Here is a 24623-nt window from a genome sequence, read left to right on the forward strand (position 1 = left end):
GAATGCCGTAGCCTCAGGAGGAACTCTGACATCGGAGCAACGAGAGGGGACAATGCTAACAATGAGCAGAGCCCAGCATCGTGCCTGGGGTCAGGGCTGACAGGTGTCCATGCACGTCCATGCCTTGGCCTCTCACGGTGAGCCATGTGCTCACCTTCTGTCAAGTGTCTGCTGTTGTTGACTCTATTACTGGTTCTTGGAGCTTTGTTCTCAGACCTCCACTGTGGCGTTGATTGGGTTGGGCGTGCTGTGGTTGATCAGGAACTCGGCAGACTCTGTGGGGGGTTGTGGGATGGTCTTCCCAGAGCTGCTGCTGCTGAGGCCGAGCTGGTAGTGGGTGGGCGCAGGCTGCCCGGAGCAGGGATTTCCCTGGGCAAGGGCTCCTTCTTTGTCCTCCTGTCCTGATGAAACCTCCTCAGGCCCCTCACAATACCTAGACACCCCCCTCCTCACTGTTCAGAGCTGCTTGCCAGCCCCTTCTCTGCTAAAACACCTGGCAGGGCAAAGAGTTGAAAATGGGTCCAGGGTTTCATCTCTCCAAATGGAAATATTTGGGAGCTCTAATATGGAGCTGGCCCTGGGCATAACTCTGATGAAAGTGAAAGAATTTACAAGGGTTTGCTAAGTAACTTACTAGCCTCCAGAGGTCTGTGGGGAGATAAACGGATACCGTAGAAGGAAAACAATACCTATTTTTACAAAGAATTTACAGTCTATTGTGATAATTTTACATCCGCTTTCTTATGACTTATGGGTGCCTAGGTAACTGGTGGTATCATTCACTGAAATTTCTTTCCCATTGATTTGTTCATCATTAAATATTTGCCGAGCAGATCACCTCTTTCTCATAAAGTAGCAGGAGCGATCTGTGGTCATTTCCCTCCTCCACCCTCCTGGCTGGTGACAGGTATGTGCTGGGTGCCAGCACTGCCGCAGGGCCTGAAACACTCGAGGTGGTTGTAATTGCAATCTGGGCTCAGTGCCCTGAAGGAACAATGGAGAATGTGTAACAGGAGTGACATTCTTTGCCCCGAGAAAGATAGGTGAGTAGAAGTTAACCAAGGGAGGGGGTGGGAGTAAAGAACTCCCAGGTAGAGAAGGCCCCCACCCCCAAAGGCTCTGAGGCAACACACCATCTCACAAGGGCCATGACCTTTCCACTCAGCTACAAATTTCAACTGCTTATTAGCACAGACTGACTGTAGGTAGCTTGGGACCCGAGAGGAGGCCACTGTGGGAAGCACAGTGAGAGCGGGCAGATGAGGACCGAAGCAGGGAGGGCCCTGTAGCTGGGGGCTTTGCTCGATTTTTTTTGTCTGTGTGTGTGAGGAAGATCAGCCCTGAGCTAATATCTGTTGCGAATCCTCCTCTTTTTGCTGAGGAAGACTGGCTCTGGGCTAACATCCGTGCCCATCTTCCTCTACTTTATACGTGGGACGCCTGCCACAGCATGGCTTGATAAGTGGTGCATATGTCCCCGCCCGGGATCCAAACCTATGAACCCCGGGCCGCTGCAGCTGAGCACGCGAACTTAACCACTACGCCACCGGGGTGGCCCCTACTTTGCTTGATTTTAATCTGAGGTGGTGCGAGTCCATTGGAGGGTTTTTCACAGGGTCATGACAGGCTCTGATCTCAGAAGATCACGCTAACATACTATATGACTGTATTTCTGTCAAGTATAAAATAGGCAAAGTAACCTGCCCTGCCAAAAGTCAGGAAAGTCGTTACCCTGGTGGTGGGTGCTGACTGAGAACGGCGCTAGGGGGCTCCTGGGAAGCTGGAAACGTTCTGTTTCTCGATGTGGGTACTGGTCCCTCAGGTGTCCTCGGTTTGTGAAATTTTATCAAGCTGTACCCTTATGACTTGTGACTTTTTTGTGTGAATGTTATACTTAAATAAAGTTTCTTGAAGAATACTTAAAGTTTCTTAAAAAATGACTCTGGCTGCTGGTTAAAGAATGGATTGGAAGGAGGAAGGATTGGGCTTAGGAAAGGGGTAGGAACGTGTGAGGGTGGCCAGTTGGAATCTGACGGGGACCTGGACTGGAGGGTGGCAGTGGAGATGGAGAGTGTGGGGTAGATTTGAGTCTTGGTTTGGAGCTTGAAGCACCAGGGCAAGAACTGGAATTGAGAGGAGGGACAGTAATGACAATAACTTGGGACTTGAATTTCAGATACTGATCCAGAGCCAAAGTTGAAATGTATGGGAGGCAGTTTACTGCAAAGCCTGGGTTGAGGAGGGAGGTCTGCACTCTAGCTGTGGACTGGAGGCTTCAGGATGCTGCTGAGGATGACCCCGCGGGTGGGTGACTAGGACGCCAGAGCTAGCACGTGTGGAGAGACGGGCAAAAGGGGTTAGAACATTAGAACAAAGCCAGATACCATCCACATCAGGCTGGGAGCCAGAAAAGGGCTCCCACAAGGATTTCTAAGAAGGAACATTTGGAGAGAGAGCAAGAGCACCAGGGAGGCAGGTGCCATCACACAGAGTGAGGGGGACCAAGAGTGTCAAATGCTCAGAACTCAGGTAAAGCGATCCCCAGAGAGCCCACTGCATTTGGCAGTTAGGTAACTGGCAATCTTGGTAAAGCAACGTCCGCGATGCCTCCTTCCCTCAAACTCTCATCAGATTGGGCAGCTCGGTGGAGCAGAATGATGGTGGATTTACCAACTGTGTGATACGAGACAAATTTGTAAGCTTCCCTGAACCTTAGTTTCCTCATCCATAAACTAAAAGAATCATACGTACCTCTCAGGGTGGTAGGAAGATTGACTTTATGCAGCAAATATTTATAGAACATTTTTCACGTGCCGGATAGTCAGCCAGATGCAGAAGATACAGGATGACCAAGACTGACAAACGAGGAGACAGAAATTAATAAGTAAACAAACAAATGAGATGATGTGAAGACAGCCCCTCAGTGCCTCCCTGTGGCATGAGCCAGCCTTCTTGGGCAGTGGGGTCCCTCCTTCCTGGCTGGCTTCCTGGGGATCAGCTCCCAGGGTCCTGGGCTCCTCTGGCACCACATCCCCATTCCTCACTTTCTCTCTCTCTGAAAAACCAGCTTCCTTTCCTTGAGGGCAGGAAGGGAGGGGTTAATCTTCAAACCCTTCAGGGAGGGGAGGGAAAATATTAACATCCTCTTGTTACTGCAAAGAACAGGAAGAATATCAAATAGGTGAAGTTTCCATATTAATACTGTCTGGATGTTCTTTTCCCGCCATAAATGGATTCAAAGCAGGTTTCCTAATGGTGCCTTATTTCAACTGAACAAATTACTTTTGTGCCAACTTCCAAAAAAAGACAAATGGCACTTATTCTCCATAAAGGAAAGCTTTTCTGACTTAAAAAAAGAAATGACTTTGGGAATTTCTGTAGAGGAATTTAGACACATATTTATATAAATGTCAATGATAATTTTGTTTCAAAGTTTTTATTTTTCTGGGAAACCTTGAGCACTATGCTTCTGACTAATCTGATAAATTCATCTAGTCTCATGTGCTCATGTTTCATCTCTTCTAGAATTTTTTTTTTTTAATCTATGATTTCTAAAGCCCAGACTGCAGGTCCTGGTCACCTCGGGCAGTCTCGCCCTTTGCTCTTTCATTTCATCTTCTGTCACAAATGCCACCAGATCAATCCAGCCATCTGCCTTCTCCATCTCTAGGTCTGAGCTTCAGACAAGCACCACTAGGAAAAAAACAAAACAAAACAACCACAGCCAAAAGTGTTTGAGGGTTACCAGTATTAGGACCTAGAAAGCTCGTCGACCTCTCTTTTATGTGCTGTACACAACAAGACGCTGTAATGGAAATCCACGTGTTTCTTTACAGATGGTTCTGATCTTTATACTTCCAAGGGCTCCCAGGACACTGTCTTATCAAAGGCCTTTCCAGCTCATAATAATACAAAATGCAACCACAGAAAATAACAACATAACCTAGAGAATTATGCAGATTGGGACTTCTAGTGTCCATTTTAATTTAATCTTACACAGAGGCCTTCAGGTGAGATTCTGTCTAAGCTGAGTGGACTAAGCTGAAAAATGGCTGAAAGATCCTCATCTAATCCGATTCATTCAGGACCTGGCTCCGAGGGGTGCATCGGCCAGGACCCCAGGCGGTGTGAAAGGTGGGAGAGAGTCCACCTCAGCACGATGCTCCTCTGTGCCTGTTGTGGTTTCCTGTGGCCTCCTGGCCTCCTCTGAGGCTCCCGTCCTCCCTGCAGCAGCTCCCACAGGCCTCAGAGAGTGGCCTTTCTCTGTCATGTTAGGAGAACCTTGCCAGACAGTAAGGTCACTCTCTGGACAGTAGATGCCGACGAGGGGGCGCTGGAGAGAAAAATTACACTAGACAGTGAGAGAACTGCCAGGGGCCTGGCTCCCCTGGCCTCCCCCTCAGCAGGATCCCAGTTCCAACTCTCCAGCCTGGCTGCTTCCCTCTTAAGGAACAAGGAAGCTGTGATGGAAATTTATGTTTTTCTATTTAGACTGTTCTGATTTTTATACTTCCAAGGGCCCCCAGAACCCTGTCTTATCAAAGGCATTTCTAGTTCATAATACTAATAAAACTCAAGATAGCTTTTATTATTGCTACTATGAATACCATCAACTTTGACCCTAGGCTGGCTATTTTGAATCTCTGAACTTTATCTTGTTCAAGCATTCTTCCTGCATAGGAACATATTTGATTTCCTGAATCACTTCTTAAAAGAGACATCCTCCTTTGGGACTACCAGGCCGTGGTTTGGATCCAAAGTCACACCCTACAGAAGGTACAGGAGGGGTAAGCAGGCCAACTGGTTGAAGGCGGCCTTCATTCCAGGACACATTTGAGTCTTTGCTTTGCTTCCTTCTTCTTCTTTTGGCAGGGCAGGGAAAAGGACCCCTCTCTCCTCTCCGGCTCTTAGGGGCCTCTCAGGTGGGCCTCAGAGGAGCCAACTCAGAGACCCTCCTCCGCTTTCAGATGCCTGCATCTCTGAGGTCATTAAGAAATAGCCAGGGGTCACCCCTTCTGAGTTCCCTTCTTTGTCCCCATCACATTAGGGCCTCTGGAGCCTCACCTCCCAGGTCTGACCCATTTGGTGAGCTGCCAACCAGGACTAAGAATGGGCTAGGGAGGTAGAGACACGGAAAAACAGAAATATAAGGGGAGACGGGCAGACATCCAGAGCCAGCACCACTCTCTGGCCACGTGCCATCTATTGGAGACACACCAAGCACTTTGGAAGATTCTAGTCAAGTAAACGAGGTATCAGGATGTATGAGTGTAGAGGAAGGGAGAGTGGTGGAGAAGGACCCGGTACACTTTTCGGTTTGACTACTTAGTCCCCTGACGAGAGTACACTACTTTTTTTCCCCATTGAAAAAGAGGGGACAGAATTATTAATTTATTTGCTAGGCTTAGTATCAGGAAATAGATTGGGTTTATAATTCAAGGTGGCAGACTCAGCATGTTTGTGTCCCCTCATCTGCAACACCCTCATTATAATGAAAGTAATGAATAAAAAAGTGGTGAAAACCAATAACAGAAAAAAAAAAAAGGGAGAGAGATTATGATTGGATGAAAAATTTCAATAATTTCAGCAAGATGGAAGGCGGTTGGAAAGCGTCAATGGATGAAGTAGAGTGGAGGAAGGCAGGTTCTCAAGTGCATGCATGGGGCCTACACTGCGGGGAGCCCTTGGACTTGGCACAGCCCTGGAGAGCAACAGATTTAAAGTGGGCGGGTGTGGCAGAAGGCAGAAATGGGAAGTGAAGCTGAACCGCGAGGGGTTAACACAGAGCAGCCCTTTGCCCCAGGGAAACACATCCAACCTTCTCCCCGTGAATGGAGGACCCATCAGCTAGTTGGGTGTGTGCACCCAGGAGGGAAGCCCTGCTTCTTGGGGCTCCCAGCTCGCTTGCCACAAAGTGAAGTGATCCAATAATGATACGAATATGGACAGAACTATTAGAAGTTGGCAGGATGGGGGAGAGAGGTGGGAGATGCGAGAATAAGTGAGCTCAGTCCTCTTCTAGAATGGCATGCAACCTAAAGTGATAAATCAAGAAATTGCAGAACAAGCATATTATTTTGAAATGCGTGGATGTAATCAACAGAAAAACTAAAGACAGAGGTTGTCAGCATGGCTGCGCAGTTCTGGTGCTTCCCAAGAGATGTGTGAGCCTCAGAGGTATTCCTGCCTGTCTGGGGTGCAGTCAGCTCCAGCCTAGAGAGAGGAGGAACAGAAGGGACTCTGGGGCCAGATTTTGACTCCCGAAGGTTGGAGGAACTCAAGCAAGCAGCACCTCAGAGTCTCCTCCCTCACTCAGAGGACTGCAGAGTGGCCCTCAGCACACTCCTGAACTCCCTGCATTGCTGGGGAGGGTGAGAATACGGTTTCACTGTGCTCTTCTTTGCTTTCTTCAATCTCCCCGCCTCCTTCCCTCCCTTCCTCTTCTCCTTCCCTCGCTTCCTTCCTTCCTTCTGGAGAACAGGTCCATTTAGATTCTGACAGCTTCCATTTGTGGATAGAAGCAGTTGTTCCAAACTGGGAGGTCACAGCCTGTGTCGCAGTCCAGCCCCTTGTCCTGCTCATGAATGGTTTTCTTCCCAATCCTGGGCTTCTTCAGTACAGTAAATTATCTCAGAGACATCATATCCTTGTGGACATAAGGCATGGGGGGAATTTTCTGGAGTGTTGCCTTCCCCAGGATGTGTGTGGACAAAATCAGAGTTGGTTGGGAGCAGAGTCAGTGGTTAAACAGGTGATAACCCTATGGGGATCACATTTCAGAACTTCTGCCCCGTGACCCTGGAACCCTGATGAGATGCCTCACATCATAGTTCTAATGCTTAGTTTGGAAAAGAGTCTCATGAACGTGAAGAGCAAAGGAAACCACGTCAGGGCTGCACTTTGAGCCTTTCTCATTCATCCCGAGCTGTGAGGGGGTCCCTCCTTGTCCGTATGGTTTACCTTCATGGTCCTATTACTTACATCTCTGAAGTTTGGCTGGGGCCTGGGGCTCCACCCTGAACCTTCCCTTGGCATCTCAGCATCTGTTCAGCCTTTCTTAGCTCTTTGGCACAAGTGGTAAAAAGATTGCTCTTTATTGGAAAAAAGATCTTCATGATCACTCAGATTTCCTTGCTTCCTTCCTCTCTGAGCTTCCTTTTCGTGTTTGCTAGGATTGGAGAAAGAATGGAGCTGTGAGAATGAGCATTTAGAAATCTTAGAGCTTCCTTCCCACCACGCCCAGAAAGAATGTTGTTCCCCTGCATTAGCTTTCTCTTCGAGCTTCCTTCTACAAGATGTGCCTAAAGACGTGTGTAGTTTTAACACACACACAAAAACCTAGATGTTGACATTAGCACACACACGCAAACTTAGATATTTACATGGGTTTCGACCCTTTCAAAGTGGGCCCCTTGAATAAACAAATTTATTCCAATGACATTGCCAATGCTCATAATATTTAAAACAAAAAAACTGTGGAATTCCCTTCAAAGCCTCAGAACATTATTTTGAATACCTCCATAGTTGCAAATCTTTTTAAAATTAATTTTTCCTTAATTTCCAACTTTATTGCGGTAGGGTTTACATATAATAAAATGCACAGATTTTAAATGATTGATGAGTTTTGACAAATGCATACATCTGTGTAAATACCACCACAATCAAAATAGAAAATATTTCTACCGCCCCAGAAAGTACCTTCGTACATAAATGCAAATCTTTAACTTTTTAGTGTGGGTTTAGAAATATCCGAAAATGATTTAGAGTTGAGCCAAGTACATAAGTGAGGCAGTTAAGCTGACAAATGCTGGTTTGTGCCTTGTAAATTCTGTAGCTTGTAGATTGATTGAAGGGAGAACTCAGAAATGACTGAGGACAGATCATTGGAACAAATCTGCAGCCTCCCACACAGCAACTCTGATGGATGCATATTCTGGAGCAAAGTTCATCAGTTAGAGTATTTAAAGACACATTTGTTCACTCGACAATGACTGAGCCCCGATTCTGGACCAGCCGTCATTCTAGGCAACAGGGATGAGGTACTCTAAAAAACACACATCATCCTTCCTCCGTGAAGTCTACACTCTGGTTGGGAGAGATGTCCATCAGTGAGGAGTGGGATGCGTGATGTAATTTTAGGAAGGAGTAAGTGCTATGGAAAAGAAAAAAAGAGTGAGGAGATAGAAAGTGATGGTGTGCTGTTTTAAAGAAGATAATACAATCCATGTAATATATCTTTACTTTCTTTTCCTTTCGTGAAGAAATCACAAGATACAGATTTTACCATAAGCTGCTTTCCAAAAGGGACATGGTATCTTTCCCTAAAGCATATTTTGCAGAATGCTAGTATCTGTTATAATAAACTTTTTTAAAAAGTGTACATGGGGTGGGGGGGGTCCATTGGTTAAAGAAGCATTGAGAAAACTGGGTAAAACAAAGTTAAGCAGGTCTTTACCGAAGGTTTTCTCAGAGGCTTTAATATGCTAATATGAATTGTAAATATTCATGAGGGAGGATTAGAGTATGCGAAGTTTTCCAAACTTTTTTCTCCTGGGAATCCTTTCAACTGGAGCCTCCCAAGCAAGTGGTGTTCCGCGTAACACGTGGGAAATTCTGTTCTGGAGTTCTCATGCCACAGGAGAACTGAAAGCAGCAGAGGTTCAAAGACTTGGGCAAGAGGCGGGAGTGGAGGAAGCCTCAGCTTATTAACTATCCTCTGGCATGTGGAGCATTTGCTGTGGGCCAGGCAGGGTGCCAGGTGCTTTAAATACATTCTCTTGTGCAAGCCTTACAATAGCAACGTTAACAGGTATTATCCTAGCTCCCATTTACCTGTGGGGCAACTGCTGTCAGAGAGGTCAAATACACAGTCGAAGGTCACACATTCCATACAGAGTCAGGATTTAAACTTAGGCTTGTTGGACTCCAAAACCCAAACCGTCAAAACCCATAACTCTATCTTGTCTAAATGATGGTGGAGGGTGGGTTGCAACCCAACCAGCAACCCTTTTCCTTCTCCCTCCAATCCATCTACATATACTCTTAAACCTCATGTTCTCCTCGAGGGATGGATTTCTGTTTCGCCTGCATTGTGTCGAGTGTTGCCCCATCTCATTCTGGCCAGGCAGCAGCTACTTGGGAAGTTGAAGCTGCTGGGTCATGGTCCCAGGGTCCCATCCACATAAGCTCAGTAGGTGGGGCCAGATGGCTGTGACCCTGAGTGGCTCTGACCAGAAAGCTCTGCTGGAACCATGCATCCTCTCCTTTCTCTTTTCCTGGCATTTTCTCCCTGCCCTTCCCTCCCCTGCAGCCATGTATCTCATTCGTCCCCATCTGCTGAATCCACCGGAACCCGGGGGCCCAGATGCATGCCTGCACTTCTGCCAGGGCACGCCGAAGGCACCAGACCAGACAGGGCTGTAGTGGCCAACAGCTGGCGGTGAGGTTGGCTCTGTGAGAGGACGTGGGCTGTGGAAAGATGCCAGCTGACTCTAGGCAGAGCCTTCCACTCAGCATCTGGGGGGAGAAATTGGGGAATTTCTGTATTTACTGGAAAGAGCAAAGGCATATCTTTCAGGAAAAGTTCTGAGACCGATTTTCTCTCCCGCTGACCTCACCTTCCTCTCGTGAGCCTGATGGGGAACTTCGCAAAGATTAGTCACTCCTGTTAATTCATTACTCATTTGGTTAGATGGAGACGGGTCTTTTCTGAGCTTTATGCTCAGAAACTCAGGTGTTCCAAAACTGAATTCACCGTCCTCCTCTCCATGTACACTCCTCCTCCCAGGCCCCCTGTCTCCACACGTGGCCTTGCCCCCTTCCTGGCCCTCAGGCTGGAAATGCTGCACCTTTTCCTCCACCTGCAGGAGCCCTGGATCAGGTCCCTCCCCACATCCCCACTGCCCCAGCCTTTGGTCCAGCCCTCATTCTCTCTCCCCTAGGCTGTTATGACAGCCCTCACTCCTCTGCTGGATGCTGCCCTTAATATCAGCCATGTGCCAAGCCATCAAGATGCCTCTGCACAGAAGTCAGCAACAGGGTGCTGCCATTTTTAGAAAACCTTAAACTAAACACATAACTGAGCCCCATGCTCGGCAAGGGGACCACTGACGGGCGAGGAAGAGTTAAGAAGGGGAAGATGATTCTATGCAGATTGTGAGCAAAGACAGACAATGAATGTGTCCTGTGGGGAACTTGAGTAGTATGACCTCGATGAATTTTGAAAGGAAAGATGTTGCAGTTATCTAGTGCTGCATAACAAGCAACCCAGAACATAGTGCTTAAAACAATGACAGCATTTGGTTTGCTCATGAATCTGCCATCTGTATAAGATGTGATGAGGATAGCTCATTTCTGTTCCATGTGGCATTGAAGGCTGGAGCTAGAATCCTCTGAAGGCTCACTCAGTAACATGTCTGGCAGTTGATGCTGGCAGCAGGCTGAAACTTTAGCTGGAGCTGTCGGCTGTTACACCAACACGTGGCCTCTCCATGAGCTGGGAAGACTGGGCTTCCTTACAATGTGACGTCTGGGTTCCAAGGGTCCCAAGAGAGAAAGAGCCAGGTGGATTCTCTATCGACTCAGGACTTAGCCTCAGAGGTCACATAGCATCGATTCTGCTTCGTTCTCTTCATTAGAAGCAAGTAGCTAAGATTGACCCATACTGAAGGGAAGGGAGCACAGACCCCCTCACTTGATGAAGGAATGTCATTGTCACATTGAAAGAGGTGTATGTGGGGTGGGAGATACTGATGTCAGCGTCTTTGTAAAATACAATCAGCCACAGCAGGATATGGAGCAAAAGAGGCAGGCAAGGTCTAGGATGGTAGTGTCTGGGACACCATGCCAAGGGCGGTGGTTTTTATCTTGTGGGACGTGGGGAGCCAGTGAGAGGTGTTAATTTGGGTGTAACCTACTCACATTTGTGTTTGAGAAAGCTCTTTCTGGGGTGGTGGGGTGGAAGGTTTGAAGAGGGCAGACAGGAGACCTGTGAGAGGCTGTTGCAGTAATCTAGGGGAGAGAGGAAAGGGCCTGAGGCAAGGCATGACCTGGAGGTGAAGGGCAGGTCAAGTACAAGAGGCACACAAAAGAAATCACAAGGCTTAGCAATGGCGCCAGATGCCAGGGGTGAGGAACGGGGGCATCTGGGAAGATTCGCAGTTTCTGAGTTGGGGAACTGAGTGAAGGCGATGGGGGATGAAGGAAAAACAGGAGGGGTTTGTGGGGGAGGACAATAAGCCATATTTGGGAAGTGATTAGTCCGAGGGGTCTGATAGTGTCCAGGTGGACACGTCCAGTAGACAGTGGGATGGGCTTGAGTGTAAAGCTCTGGGGAAAGTTCTGGATAAGGGACTGAGATGTGGGCCCCACAAATGAGATTTCCAATGAGTGTGTGCAGGAAGGGTGCCATGTCCAGACAAGGGGACTATGGGCAGTAGTCTGGGGGCATTAGCCTTAGGGGATGGTCAGAAGAGGATCTGGCAAGGCATCCAGGACGGAATTGCCTCCTTCCTGTCTCTGGCCTGGACCAGGGCCTCAGGGCTCAAGCATGCACTGATGCCCTGTGTCCATGGAAAATGATCTGACCTGGACAAATCCTCACACTCTCCCCCTCATCGTCACCATCACCCTCACCATCTTGTGTTGCTTTCCTGTCAGCCTGTTCCACAGCTCCTGTCTTCCTTTCTACTTTATAGTGGAAACTCCTATAGATTAGGGGATGTCTCCATTTGGTTTGTTTTTCTCTTCCTAATCTTCACATCTTACTCTCCGCACACAAATGGTCGGAGCCAGAACATGTCCTCTAGTCTCATCATAACGCCCATTGCCCATCAGATTCTGCTGGAGGAGCTTTTCCAAATAACGCGTTTGGGGCTGCGCTTCTACCAGTTTTGATTCGGTAGGCCTGGGCTTGGGCCTGGCCTCTCTATTTCAAAGACACCGCCCCACCACCAGCTGATTATGAACCAAAGCTGAGTTAAGAACCACCAAGTAGCCCACTTACCTCATAGGTGGGGAAACCAAAGGCCCAAGAGGGGGTGTTGTCTATGGTTGCTCCGTCGTGTGTGAGGCAGGGCCAGAACTGGTCCACTCCAGGCAGCTCAAGTGCCTGGCACTTAAGCCAGAGTGCCTACTACATGCAAGGTGCTGTGTGAGGCCCTCGGGTTCCCCCTCTCTGGACCTCAGTTTCCCCAGTTGTAGAAGAGAGTGCAACTACATTATTTTCAAAAATACCTTTATCACAAACTATTAAGAATTCCCGTGAATATGAAATGAAGCAGAGCGGAGCCTCCTTGGGGATGCAGGGATGGAGTGCTGCCTCTGTATCCGGGTGGATGGCGTCCTTCTGCCACCGGTGAGGGGTGAGGTGGCTGCGTGGGATCAGGGCAGACGGCAGTTTGGAAAGGTGTCTGATTTCGTGGGTGTGATGACCTTCTCGGATCTGGAGGCTGCCAACATGGCTGCGTGGGCACAGACAGACAGTGCTGGCCCTGTTGGAAGCGCCAGGCTGGCCTCGCAAAGGCTCTGCCCTGGCAGGTAGGAGAGGGGTCAGCTCTGATCCCACAGCCTGGCATGGGGCCCTGCAGTGGGGGTAGGCTGGGCTCTGCAAGGAAGCGGAAATGAAGGTGGAGCCCCAGCAACTCCCCTGAGATGCCAGCCCTTCAATTAAGGGAAGAGCTTTGGCTGACTATGAAACATAATGGCACCCCACCCTTCCCTGGAGGAAAAGTGCGATCTCCAGAAGGGGCACCTTCCAGGGGGGCTCGGGGTTGTGGGACTCCTGGCTTTAAGCCTGCTCTGGTCGGGCCCAATAGCCGAGAGCCCAGGAGGCCCAGCGCTCAGCCTGGAGCCAACTCCAGATGCCACAAACCCCTCTCCACCCTCCCTGCCATGTATCTGTCCCTGTCCCCCACGGAACTGAACTCACATTTCCTCGTACCACAGGACAAGGCATATGGGGCAGGATGGGATGCAGAGACCATGGCCTGGCCTTCCCAGGGTCCTTGTCATCCTCCTAGAAAGGAGCAGGCACAATCACAGACACCCTGATAAGAGGTGATAACAGGCCTGGGGACAGTCATTCAAACCAAGTGGTTTGAGAACCCATCGCAGTGCCTCATTGGGGTATCAGAGGTGGGCCTTGGAGGATGGATGTTGATGGGGGAAAGGGAAAGGGAGGATATGTCAAGAGGAGTGGGACAATGTGACCTAGGGCTTGTTTGTGCCCCTGGGAGTGACCTGAATTGGCCGGAGAGTGGCCTTCAGCCCTCACAGGACCCAGGAGGGAGGGCAGAGCAGCAGCCCTCAATGGTGCTGTCAGAGAAGAATTCAAGGTGCCGAATTCCCTGGGCTATGGCTGATAAGTCAGGCCCTTCCCTGGTAGTGGTGGGGAGGACAGGTGCTTACCCAACCCTGTGATTTTACTGGGCCATTTATGATAACGGTGGAATGGTGGGAATGGCTAACCACTTTGAGTAGGTCTGCGGGTGAAACACGGGTATAACCATGACGGCATTTCACTCTCAGGACCACCCGGTGAAGTACTTTCCAAGTAACAGGGGAGGAAACAGGCTAGGCTGCTGGGCCTCCATGCCCCAGAGGCCCCAGAATGGAAGGCCAAGGTGGGCGGCCAGGGCTCCCTGTCCACAGGCCTCACGGGCCAAGGTCTCTTCCGCCAGGTGTTCGTGCTCTGCCACGGCCTCCTGCAGCTCTGCCAGCTCCTGTATAGCGCCTACTTCAAGAGCAGCCTCACCACCATCGAGAAGCGCTTTGGCCTCTCCAGTTCTTCCTCGGGTCTCATTTCCAGCTTGAATGAGGTAAGCAGGAGGTTCTGGACCATCGGACCCCGCTCGTGCACCACCCTGATCACGGGGTCCAGGAGGGGGCTCCAGGAGGAGGAGAGGAACAGGAAGCTGGGATGTACACATGGGGAATGGAGACAGCCAGATGCAACAGGCATGGTGGGAGCAGCTACATTTCCTGCAACTTCCCTGCACCGGGCACTGAGCTGAGAGCCTCTGGCGGCGCCTGACCTCAGGGCCACTCACAGCAGCTCTGCGAGCAGGTGCTCCACTCCTCCCTCCAACAGATGAGGGCACTGGGGCTCAGCAAGGGCAGCGGCTTGTCCCATGTGTGCAGGGCTGTCTGCCTCCAAACTCTGCCTCTAATCGAGTTGTGTGACCACCCACGTGTTTATGTGGCCTCTGCCTGTCCCCAGTCCAGGGGGAGATGAGCCCCTGGCATGCAGGTGGGGAAACAGCCCCAGGCCTGGCAGCTTCTATCTTAAGAGGGTCACAGGAGCCAGAGCTGCCCAATGGCCTTGACTCCCAGACAAGGTCAGATCTCTGTGACCTCCCAACAACATGGATTTCATGTGATCCCTCAGTGACTGCACATCAAAGTTAGTGGAATATAGGGTAGGCCAGGAGGTCAGGGGTAGGAGGTCAGAGGGCAGGGTCAGCTAGGAGTCACTGGAAGCCAAGGAGAAGGAGGCTGGGGAGGCAGCAGTGCCCCTCCCTCCATCGTGGCTGCAACCTCGGCGGCTCCAGGTGAGGAGATGGGGCTCCCAGGCCTGGCTTCTCTCTCATCTTTCCACCAGGCCCACTGTTCTGCAGTGGAGGCAGCGGCCTCGCCCTCCTGGGAGCCCCTGCTCCTCTGGAGCATAATTAGGTCTTCCCTCCACTTAGTGCAATTCTGGGTGATGTAGTAATTTAGAGACTGGGGCTCCCTGAGGGCAGCTGCTGAGATGGAGCGCTAAAAGAAGTGGGGTGTCTCCTAACACCCCCAACCACTATCACCTTTCAGTCTCCCCATCCCCCAACCTGCTCCCGGCTGGAAAGGCCCCTTTGCCCATCACTCCTTCTCCACCCGATGGCCCGCACAGCAGTGCCGCCAGGATGCCCTCCCTGTGCCTGATCCCCCTGCCGTTCTAGGAGGAGGGCTCTCTTCATAGCCCTATTTCCAGCTACGAAACTCGCATAGGAAAGCCCAAGTCCCCCATCCCAGGTTGGCCACACGTGTGTACACAGTGCAGCCAGGATCTGAGCCCAGGCCTGTCTGATGGCTGCCATGCTAAGTCCTCCCTCTGAGTCCCCAACCACCTCTTCTACCGCCCCTCCCCAGTCCCTTGTCCACAAGCCCTGCTCTGCCCAAAACCTTGTCCTCCCAACATCGCTGGAATCTCTGTTGGTGCCCTCTCTGCATGCACTCCCCCTACGCGGGCTGTTCCCTCACACCTGGGATATGCACATACTTGCACATATGCAGCCTGTAGCCCATCAGTCGTCCCTGCTGGCCCAATGGGCCTCAGACCCTCTCCTTTGAACTCCCTGGCCATGTACACGCCTCCACTGCTTTCTCTGTGTGTGTCTGTGTCTGTGTGTTTTAATGTCTGTGTATCTGTGTGTGTGTGTACACACGTGTGTCTCTGTCTGTCTGATTGTGCATCTGTGTCTTGAGCTTCCTGGTGATGCCCTTAGTCTGCCTTTCCATGTAGGTTGTGCTCTCCTACAGAACAGGGACTGGGCACCCCTCATACAGTATGTACCCTCATAAATGTTGGCCTGTGACATTGACAATGCCCTGGCATATGTTGTCCTCACTCATAAAGGACACAGGGAAGACAAGTCTCTAACATTCATGTCAACACAGTCCTATCCTGACGCTGTCAGGCATCACTAACCGACCACAGTCCTCTTCCCTGCTGAGTCCAGACTCCGAATCCCTCTCAACACAGTGTTCTAGCACTGCTACTAATCAATATCAGAGCCAGCATGTAGGGTAATCCTCTCTCCACCACAGCCTAGATGGTAGCTGAATCAATGGTCTTCCATGGTTAAATTTTCATTCCTGTTTTTCCTATGCTTAGAACAAAAATGTGGGCAAAGGGGCAAGGAGTAGCCAGCTGGGACATGTGGCAGAGTCCATGACATGAGGTTGATTTTTTTATAGTTCAATAAAAAATGAAGATAATTCACTCCTTAAATCTTTTCTTTCCCAAACTCAGATGATCTTTTCAACAATCTGGTTTTAGACCATCTCTATGGGCGTGGTTTTAGACAAATACCATAAGAAAGTTCATTCCTCGGACCTAATATCCTATGTGTCTGTGTGGGATTGTGTGTGTGTCTGTCTGTGTGTGTATCTGTGTCTGTGTGTATCTGAGTATTTGTGTGTGTCTGTGTGTATGACTGTATGTGTATATCTGTGATCTGCGTGTGTGAGACTGTGTGTGTGTCTCTGTGTATGTGTCTGTGTGTATCCATCTGTGTGTCTGTGTGCATATTTGTGTGTGTGTGTGTCTGTCTGTGTGTCGGGGGGAAGGGTGGATGGGTGAGTATGTGGAGAAGATAGGACAGGAACTCAGCCAAAGGGCTTTCAACACTCCCGTTGATTCTGACCCAGGCATTTAGAAACAGACCAAGTAGCAAAGTAGGGGTTTTACCAGGAAAGCAGAGAGCAGCCAAATCAGAGGGGACCTTCATGGTCAAGCTCGAGGCTCCCAGCTTTTGTGGTAGGCAGTAAGGAACGGGTGTGGAGGACAGTGCATCCAGAAGTCGACTGGCTGGCAAGCTGTTGCCACTTAGTCAGGCTTGAGAAGCTACCGGAGAAGAGGACCCCAGGGATACTGAAAAAGAAGAAAAGGCAGGATTCCAGCTGCTCGAGGGCAGGATTGAAGGCACCACAGACCATGGGGAGGCTGCCTGTCAGAAGCCTGAGGGATGTGAGAGGAGAACCACGCCTGGTGGAGGGGGAAGGTGAGGCCACCTGGAGGTGTGAGTGTGCGGCCAGCCTCCAGGGGGCGTGAGCCTCCGGGCTGCAGCCCAGTCTCAAAGCCTTCTGGGGGCCCAGCGGGGAAGGGGAAGGGGGGACCAGGGCTGGGTGTAAAAGGCAAGAGGAGGAGTTTGGCTCACAGGAGAAGACGTTGGACATCTTCCCTGTGAAGCAGCAGCTTCTCTTGCCCACTACTAAAGGCCAGGGCCGAGCAGACAAAGCCCGTGGGAGCACTAGAGGTCCCCCTCAACCTGAATGCCTCCCACCAGTTTGCCCGGAGGCCCCTTTGGTTTGAGACATTGATGGGCAGGGGTACGTTGTAACAACTTGCAGGTGGTCTAACAGGAGGTCCACAGAACCGTTTTAGGGGCCACTTCAGGGCTGAGGGGCTGAGGCCTGGATGCAGAGGCTGTCTTCTCCTCAGCTAGAACAGCTTCATTTTTATACATTTTTATATTAGAGAAAAATTGTTTTTTCAAAGAGACTCCACTGCTGAAGAAAAGTTTGGGAACCAAGGTTTTAGGCCAGCATCAGCCATAACAGCTGTGGCGGTCCAGCCTCCCTCCGAGAAACAAGCCCAGGTCCTGGGACAGCGAGAGCTGGAAGTGCCTCTCCAGATGAACAGGCCGCAGGCACCCCAGTCCTTCCTCCCTGAGCCCCCGTTTGGGGCCCTCCCCCATCCCTCCCCCAGACCTTTTAAAGTCAGCCTCTGGTAGCTCAGCGGATACGGTCCGACGTTTACAACCATTTCATGAAAAATGATAGGGAAATAAAATCAAAGAAGCATAAATAAAGCTTTATTTCCAGGTACAGGTTTCAGAATGTCCTAGAACCACGTCTGTCCAGGGGCTGGAGCAGCTCCCTGGATCAGGCGAGGCTGCCTCCTCACACATCTTCACATCCCCTTTCTCTGTGTACCATAAACCATCTTACTCTCGGCCACATTGGCGGGATCTCCTGGGTAATTGTGTCCTCTTCTTGAAAAAGCCAACCATTTACTCGTTCATTCATTCATTTATTCAACAAATATTTAATGAGCACCGGCTATGTATCAGATACCATTCTAGGTGCTGGGGAGACAGGAATGAACAGACAGGCAAAATCTCTTCTCATATATCATTCTAATGATAAAATGACATTTATTTTTAGAAATAAAATATGGGAGATCAGATTACATAAGTGATATGAAGAGAAATAAAGTTGTGGAGGGGAGGGGTGGTTATATTTTAAATAACTTTTTATTCTTTAAATTATATTTAAAGGGCCGGCCCCCTGGCTTAGCGGTTAAATGCGCGCGCTCCACTGCTGGCGGCCCGGGTTCGGATCCCGGGCGCACACCGACGCACCGCTTCTCTGGCCATGCTGAGGCCGCGTCCCACATACAGCAACTAGAGGGATGTGCAGCTATGACATACAACTATCTACTGGGGCTTTGGGGGAAAAAGCATAAATAAATAAAATTATTAAATTATATTTAAATAATATAATTTAAATTATAAAATATATTTAAATATGATTTAAATTTTAAGATATGTTTAAATATACTATAACATTATTATTAATTATTGTAAATATATTTAAATAACTCCTTTTTTATTGAGATGTAATTGAAATTTAATGTTATATTCATTTCAAGTGTACAACATAGTGATTCAATATTTGTATATATTGTGAAATGATCACCATGATAAGTCTAGTTAACAATCATCACCATACATAGTTAAAAATTTTTTTCTCATGATCAGAATTTTTAAGATCTACTCTCTTAGCAACTTTCAAATATACAATCAGTATCATTAACTATAGTCACCATGCTATACATTACATCCCCAGGACTTATTTATCTTATAACTGGAAGTTTGTACCGTTTGCCACCCATGTCATCCACTCCCATCCCCCTTCTTTTTCAGAGAAGGCCTTAATGAGAAGGTTCAATCTGAGCAGAGATCTCAAGTAGGTTCGATGAGAAGGGGGCCCCAGCGAGCACACAGGCCCTGAGGAGGGCATGCACTTTCTGTGTTCAAAGAATAGGCGGAGGCAGAGCGGCTGGAGTGGAGGGAGGGAGCGGGGAGAGGTAGGAGAGCAGATCTGAGCTGGAACAGAGAAAGGGGGTAGGCTCCGGGGGCTCTGGAGGCTTGGAGACAGACTTGGCCTTTTACTGTTGTGGGTTTGAGCAGAGGGAACATGGTCTGACATTTCATCAGGACCTGTCTGGCTGCTGGCTAGAGAAGAGACCGCAGCGAGGCAAGAGTGGAGGCAGGGAGCCAAGTAGAAGGCTACTACAGTAATTCATACAGGATATGATGGTGGCTTAGACCAGGTGGCAGTGGTGGAGGTGGTGAGAAGTGGTCAGCTTCTGGGTGGCTATCGAAGGTCCAGCCAATGGGATTTGCTGATGGTTGGATGTGGGTATGAAAAAGCAGTCAAGGATGATGCTCAGATGTTCTGCTTGAGCCACTGGTAGGATGGAAGTGCCATTTACTGAGATGAGGAGGACTGGGCAGGGGGAACCAGGTTTTTTGGGGGAAGATGAGGAGTGAGTTTTGGGTTACGCTAAGCCTGTGGGAATTAGAAGCACATACAGAACATATAAAGCCATGGTACTGGATGAGTTCACCAAGACAAGAGCAGAGGTGCAGGGACTGAGCTCTGACAGTTGAGAGTTCAACCAGCCAGGGAGACTGAGAAAGAGCAGGCAGGGGAAGGAACTAGGAGAAGGTGGTGTCATGGAAACTCAGCGAAGGAAGTGTTTCAGGAAGAAAGAAATGGTCAACTGACTCAATGGTGCTGAGAGATCAAGTAAGAAGAGAATGGAGAACTGACCAGTGGATTTGGCGATGAGGAGGTCGTTGGTAATCTTGGCAAGACTCACATAGCAAGACTCTGACCCCTATGTCCTGAGACAGCGGCAGCTGCTTTTCCAGCCAGAAGGAGACTGTGGTGTGGTCAGGGCGGGGGCTGTGGGTGCTGACATTCAGGGGTCCTGCAGTCCAAGTGAATTTACTCCCTCTTCTGGGGCAGAAGATCATCTCTTTGGACGGAGTCGTGGTCAGAAGATCTGCCAGCACCCCCTTTTACCATTTAAGACCCTGTTTCTCAAGCTAGGGTCTCAGTTCCCTTCCCTGGCTCTGGGTGGGGCTCAGAGAGCACACCTTCCAGGGAGCACCAGGTACATGGAGTCACTGATGTTTCTAGCTGGGAAGGGCCTCGGGGTGCTTTAGTCCTCATCCCTCATCGACAGAAGTGGGAGCCAGCCCGAGGAGGGCCAGGGGCAGGTTAGGGGCAGAGCTGCTGGGGCAGAAACTCACTTCTCCAAGAGGCAGTAGACCAGTCTGGTTAAGGCTATAACTTTCCCTGTTCAAGCCACCTCCTAACCCCAGGGACATGGGCAAGTCACTTAATATTCTGAGCCCCGATTTTATTGTTCGTAAAATGAGAGTTGTCACCTGATGAAACGAGATAGTGCGTGTTGCTGGATGGTTACTCTGAATACCAAGCGGGCTTCTTGGGGAGTTTAACTAGGAAACATGTGCTGTGCCCAGGAGCCAGCCAGAATTGCGTGCTTCCTTGGATTTTGCCCCAAAAGTTTTGGTCCTAAGATAGTTGAAATTTAGGCTATGAGCTTTTCGTGGTCTTCAATTACTTCCCTTGGTCTGGTCTAGAAGGCTGAGGCTGGGCACAGTTTCTGACAATGCGAGAGCTAAAACTGTTCATGCTCTGCCCCCTGCGAGGCTCTCTGGGCAGGGCTGACACTGCAGCTCTGCTAGGCCCCAGCTGACACTGGGCATCCTCTTGCCTCTCTGCTTTTCCTGGACAAGGTACGGTCAGCTCTCCTCTGTGGGTGGGTGAGGACGGAGTCTCTGGTCTCACTCGGCCCCTCTACTCTCTCTACAGATCAGCAACGCCATCCTTATCATCTTCGTCAGCTACTTTGGCAGCCGGGTGCACCGTCCGCGGCTGATTGGCATTGGGGGTCTCCTCCTAGCCTCAGGTGCCTTCGTCCTCACCCTCCCACACTTCCTCTCAGAGCCCTACCAATACACCTTGGCCAGCTTTGGTAAGTGGCCTTGACCCCTGCCCCGAGGGGAAAAGGAATGATCGGGCATCTCACAAAGTTGGGTGGGGATGCTTCTGGGGCAATGGACACCACTCTGGGCCATGCTGTCCTCTCCCACCGGAGAGTTCCCTTGGCTTTTATTGTTTTGTTTCTCCCCAAAGCACATCTGGAAGTCAGAACATACAGAACTATGTGGAGCTACGGAGCAGCTATACCAACTCCGGCTTGTGTGATTCTTTGTGATTCCCTGTGCTTCATGCCAGGAATGATCCACTGCACACAAGTGGGGATGTTTGTGAGCAGTGCCTGTGACGGGCTTAGCGGGAGGTGGTCACAGCGTTGACCATGACGAGCTCTGTGGACTTTCTCCACGTTTAATCATACATGTAACACTTCCTGACATTTGTGCCTTTGTCCCTCATCCTTGAGGTTACAATGCACTTACACTATGATCTCACTTGATCCCCTGGACACCTGTGAAGGGGAGAGAAAAGTCTAAGATGAGAACTTGACACTCAAAGATGTCCAGTAACTTTCCCAAGGACACCAGTCAGTTGGGGAGAAAAGACTTGGGCCTCCCAATTCTTAGACAAGTGGCCCTTCTGTGACGGGGAGCCTCTGATTCTTAGCAATGTGCCCTGTGGCACGGAGAGATGCGTGAGGATTTTACATAATTCATAAACTCAGAATTAACACTGAACTACCTGATCAGAGTTCCCTTTTCTCTAAAAATTATTTTATTTTTAATATGAAAAATTCAAAATATAGCAAAGAAAATAATTTAACAGACACCTATATACTGACGATTAAGATTTACCAATTTTCCTTCAGATACCTCTTTTCTTCTTTCTTTTTTGCTTTTAACAGCTTTATTGAGAGATAATTCACATACCATACAGTTCACTCATTTAAAGTGGACAATTCAATGGTTTTAATACATTGGTAAAATATATATAACACGAAATTTGTCATTTTAATCAATTTAAGTATACAATCAGTGGCATTAATTATATTCACAATGTTGTGCAACTGTCACCACTATTTCTATAATTGTTTCATCAACCCCAAGTGGAAACTCGGTACCCATTAACTCTCCATTTCTCCCTCCCCTCAGTCCCTGGTTACCTCTAATCTACTTTCTGTCTTTATGAATTTGCCCGTTCTAGATATTTCATATAAATGGAACCATACAATATTTGTTCTTTTATACCTAGCTTATTGCACTTAGCATCATGTTTTCAAAGTTCATCCACGTAGCTTGTATCAGAACTTCATTCCTTTGTGGCTAAATAATATGCCATTGTATGGATACACCACATTCTATTTATCCATTCATCTTTGATGGACACTTGGGTTGTCAGACACCTCTTTTTTAAAAAGAAAGGTTCTTTTTCCTTTTCTTATATATGGATGTTAAATTGTTTTAGCATCATTTGTCAAAAAGACTATCTTTTTTCCATTAAATTTTTTTTGCACCGTTATAAAAAATCAATTGGCTATATTTATGTGGGTCTATCTCTAGACTTTCTATTCTGTTCCATTAGTCTATGTGTCTGTTCCTTTGCCACTGTCACACTCTCTTGATTACTGCAGATTTATAGTTAAGTATTAAAATTGGGTAGTGTGAATCTTTCAAATTCATTCTTCTTTTTCAAAATTGTTTATCTACTCTTTTTCTTTTGCCTTTCCGTATAAATTTTATATTCAGCTTGTCTATATCTTAAAAAAAATCCTCTGGAATTTTGATTAGAAATGCATTAAATTTATAGATCAATTTGGGGATAATTGACTTGTTTATTAAGTTGAGTCTGCCAATCCATGTGCACAGTATGCCTCAACACTACCCTTAGATTTTAACCTTGACCTGTGATTTAACAAACTCTAAAGCTGATGAATGTCTCTGTTCTCCAACAGAAGAAAACAAGGATCCTAGGGTGTTTTAATGCCCACCATCCTCTCCCATCTTCCATGTTATTGTTGACTGGTGTTTTAGTTCCGCCTGTCTTTAATCTCCCCCCAGTGGTCATTATTATTATAGTTGTTGTTATTTATGAATAAGTCAGTGCTTATTTATATTTACCCACAAGTTTACTGGTTTCTTTGCTCACCATTGCTTCTTGTATTTCACCCATGCTTGTTGATTTAATTTCCTTGTTTTCCTGAAGTACAGCCGTTAGTATTACTTTCAGGTGGGCCCACGAGTGAGAAACTCTTTAAGTCTGTGTCTGAAAATGTCTTAATTTTACCCTTGCTCTTGAATTATAGTTTAGCTACAAACAGGATTTTAAATTCCCAGTTGTTTCCTCTCTGCACCCTGAAGGCACCATGCCTCTGTCTTCTGGCGTCTCTCTCATGGTATTGGGACTTCTCCATCAATCTAATTGTCATCCCTTTTGACGTATTCTGTTTTTTCTCTCTAGTTGTCTTTAAGATTTTCTCCCTTCTTTGTTTTTCTTCATGTCCACCAAAAAGTGTCTGAGTAGGGGTTAATTTTTGCATTTCTGCTTGGAAATTCAATGTGCTATTTCTTTTGAAGATTAAAGTTTCTTTTTAATTCTGAAAAATTCTCAGGCAAAAATGTTCCCATTGTTGCATACTCCTATTTTCTCCATTCTTCCCTCTAGAGTCTTCTCTTTTGTAGTTTCCAGCACTTTATTTGTCTGTGCTGCATGCTGGATGATTTCCTCAGCCATGTCTCTCTGTTCACTTAGTCTCTCTCCAGCTCTGTTAATCTGATGTCTAACCCACAATCTACATTGTAAATTTTAATGGTTCCAATATATTTGGCTAATTTCTAAAAGTTTATGATACTTTTTCAAATCTCTCTGCCCTATTTTCATGGTTTCTTGGTATTTCCTTACCATTTCTATTTTTCTTTTGGTCTCTTCAATTATTTTAAATATATTTATTTTATAGTCTTTTTCAGATTGTTCTATTAGCTCAAGTTTTGAGAATGCTAATCCTCCCATCTTTTGTGTCTGCTTGCTCTTGTTCACAGTGGATTATTTCCTTGTATGTTCTGTAATGTTTGACTGTGGTGTCACTTGCAGTGGGATTTTTTTTTTCCCCCTGTAGAAATTTTGTGTGATCTGGGTTGGGAAGTAGCCCTACACAGTGGTTTTGCATTTGCAGTTACTTGGCATCCCAGGAACATCACTGCTTTGGAGCTAATTTTATGATAATTTATTGGCTTGGGATAAATTCACACTTGTTTTAAGGGATGTAGGAAGTCGAAGTGGTTTTGTGATGAGCAGCAGTGAGAGGCCCAATCCATAAATGCTTATCCTTAATCCACTGTATTAGAGTTGAAGACGTCTGAGGATAAATGAGCCACCCAGGGATGTGCTCAGGGAATAATTGATTCCTGTTTGCTTAAATATCAGAGGTTTTTTTTCAGTCATATGTGAGATCAGGTTCAAGAGATGAATCACTTAGAATGATAGAAAGGATTCCTTTATAGGTTTTGAGACCTACAGTGGGGAGAGGTAGGCGGTTGGAATGGAAAAAGAATGGAGCCGGAACAGCAAGGTCTAACCGTGAAATATCTGTTGGGCTCTGCTCATGAGAATCTTTTCCCACTTCTGTGTAAATCACCAGGGAACTAATTATTTCTCATAAGTGCGTTGTGGCCTTGGATCTATTTGGACTATTTAAGGACCAAGTGCTGCTTCAAGTATACCTGGGAGGAACACAGACCCAAGCCTGGAGGTCCTGCCATGCTCTTTCTCCCCCTCAGTCTAGACAAGGGGTTTGAGGCCAGCTCTGAAGGAGAGTCAGAGAGCCGGACACCCTC

General features: G+C 48.0%; 1 protein-coding gene across 1 annotated transcript in view; it reads left to right on the plus strand.

The window, feature by feature from the left end:
* Positions 1-24623, plus strand: part of SLCO2A1 (solute carrier organic anion transporter family member 2A1) — an 81723-nt gene that overhangs the window by 22248 nt on the left and 34852 nt on the right. The window contains exons 2-3 of the mRNA XM_058552881.1: positions 13680-13817; positions 20668-20830. Of these exons, the coding sequence (XP_058408864.1) occupies positions 13680-13817; positions 20668-20830 (301 nt within the window). The remainder of the gene's footprint in view (positions 1-13679; positions 13818-20667; positions 20831-24623) is intronic.

This window comes from Diceros bicornis, chromosome 2 (assembly GCF_020826845.1).
Source record: "Diceros bicornis minor isolate mBicDic1 chromosome 2, mDicBic1.mat.cur, whole genome shotgun sequence".
Lineage (NCBI taxonomy): Eukaryota > Metazoa > Chordata > Mammalia > Perissodactyla > Rhinocerotidae > Diceros > Diceros bicornis.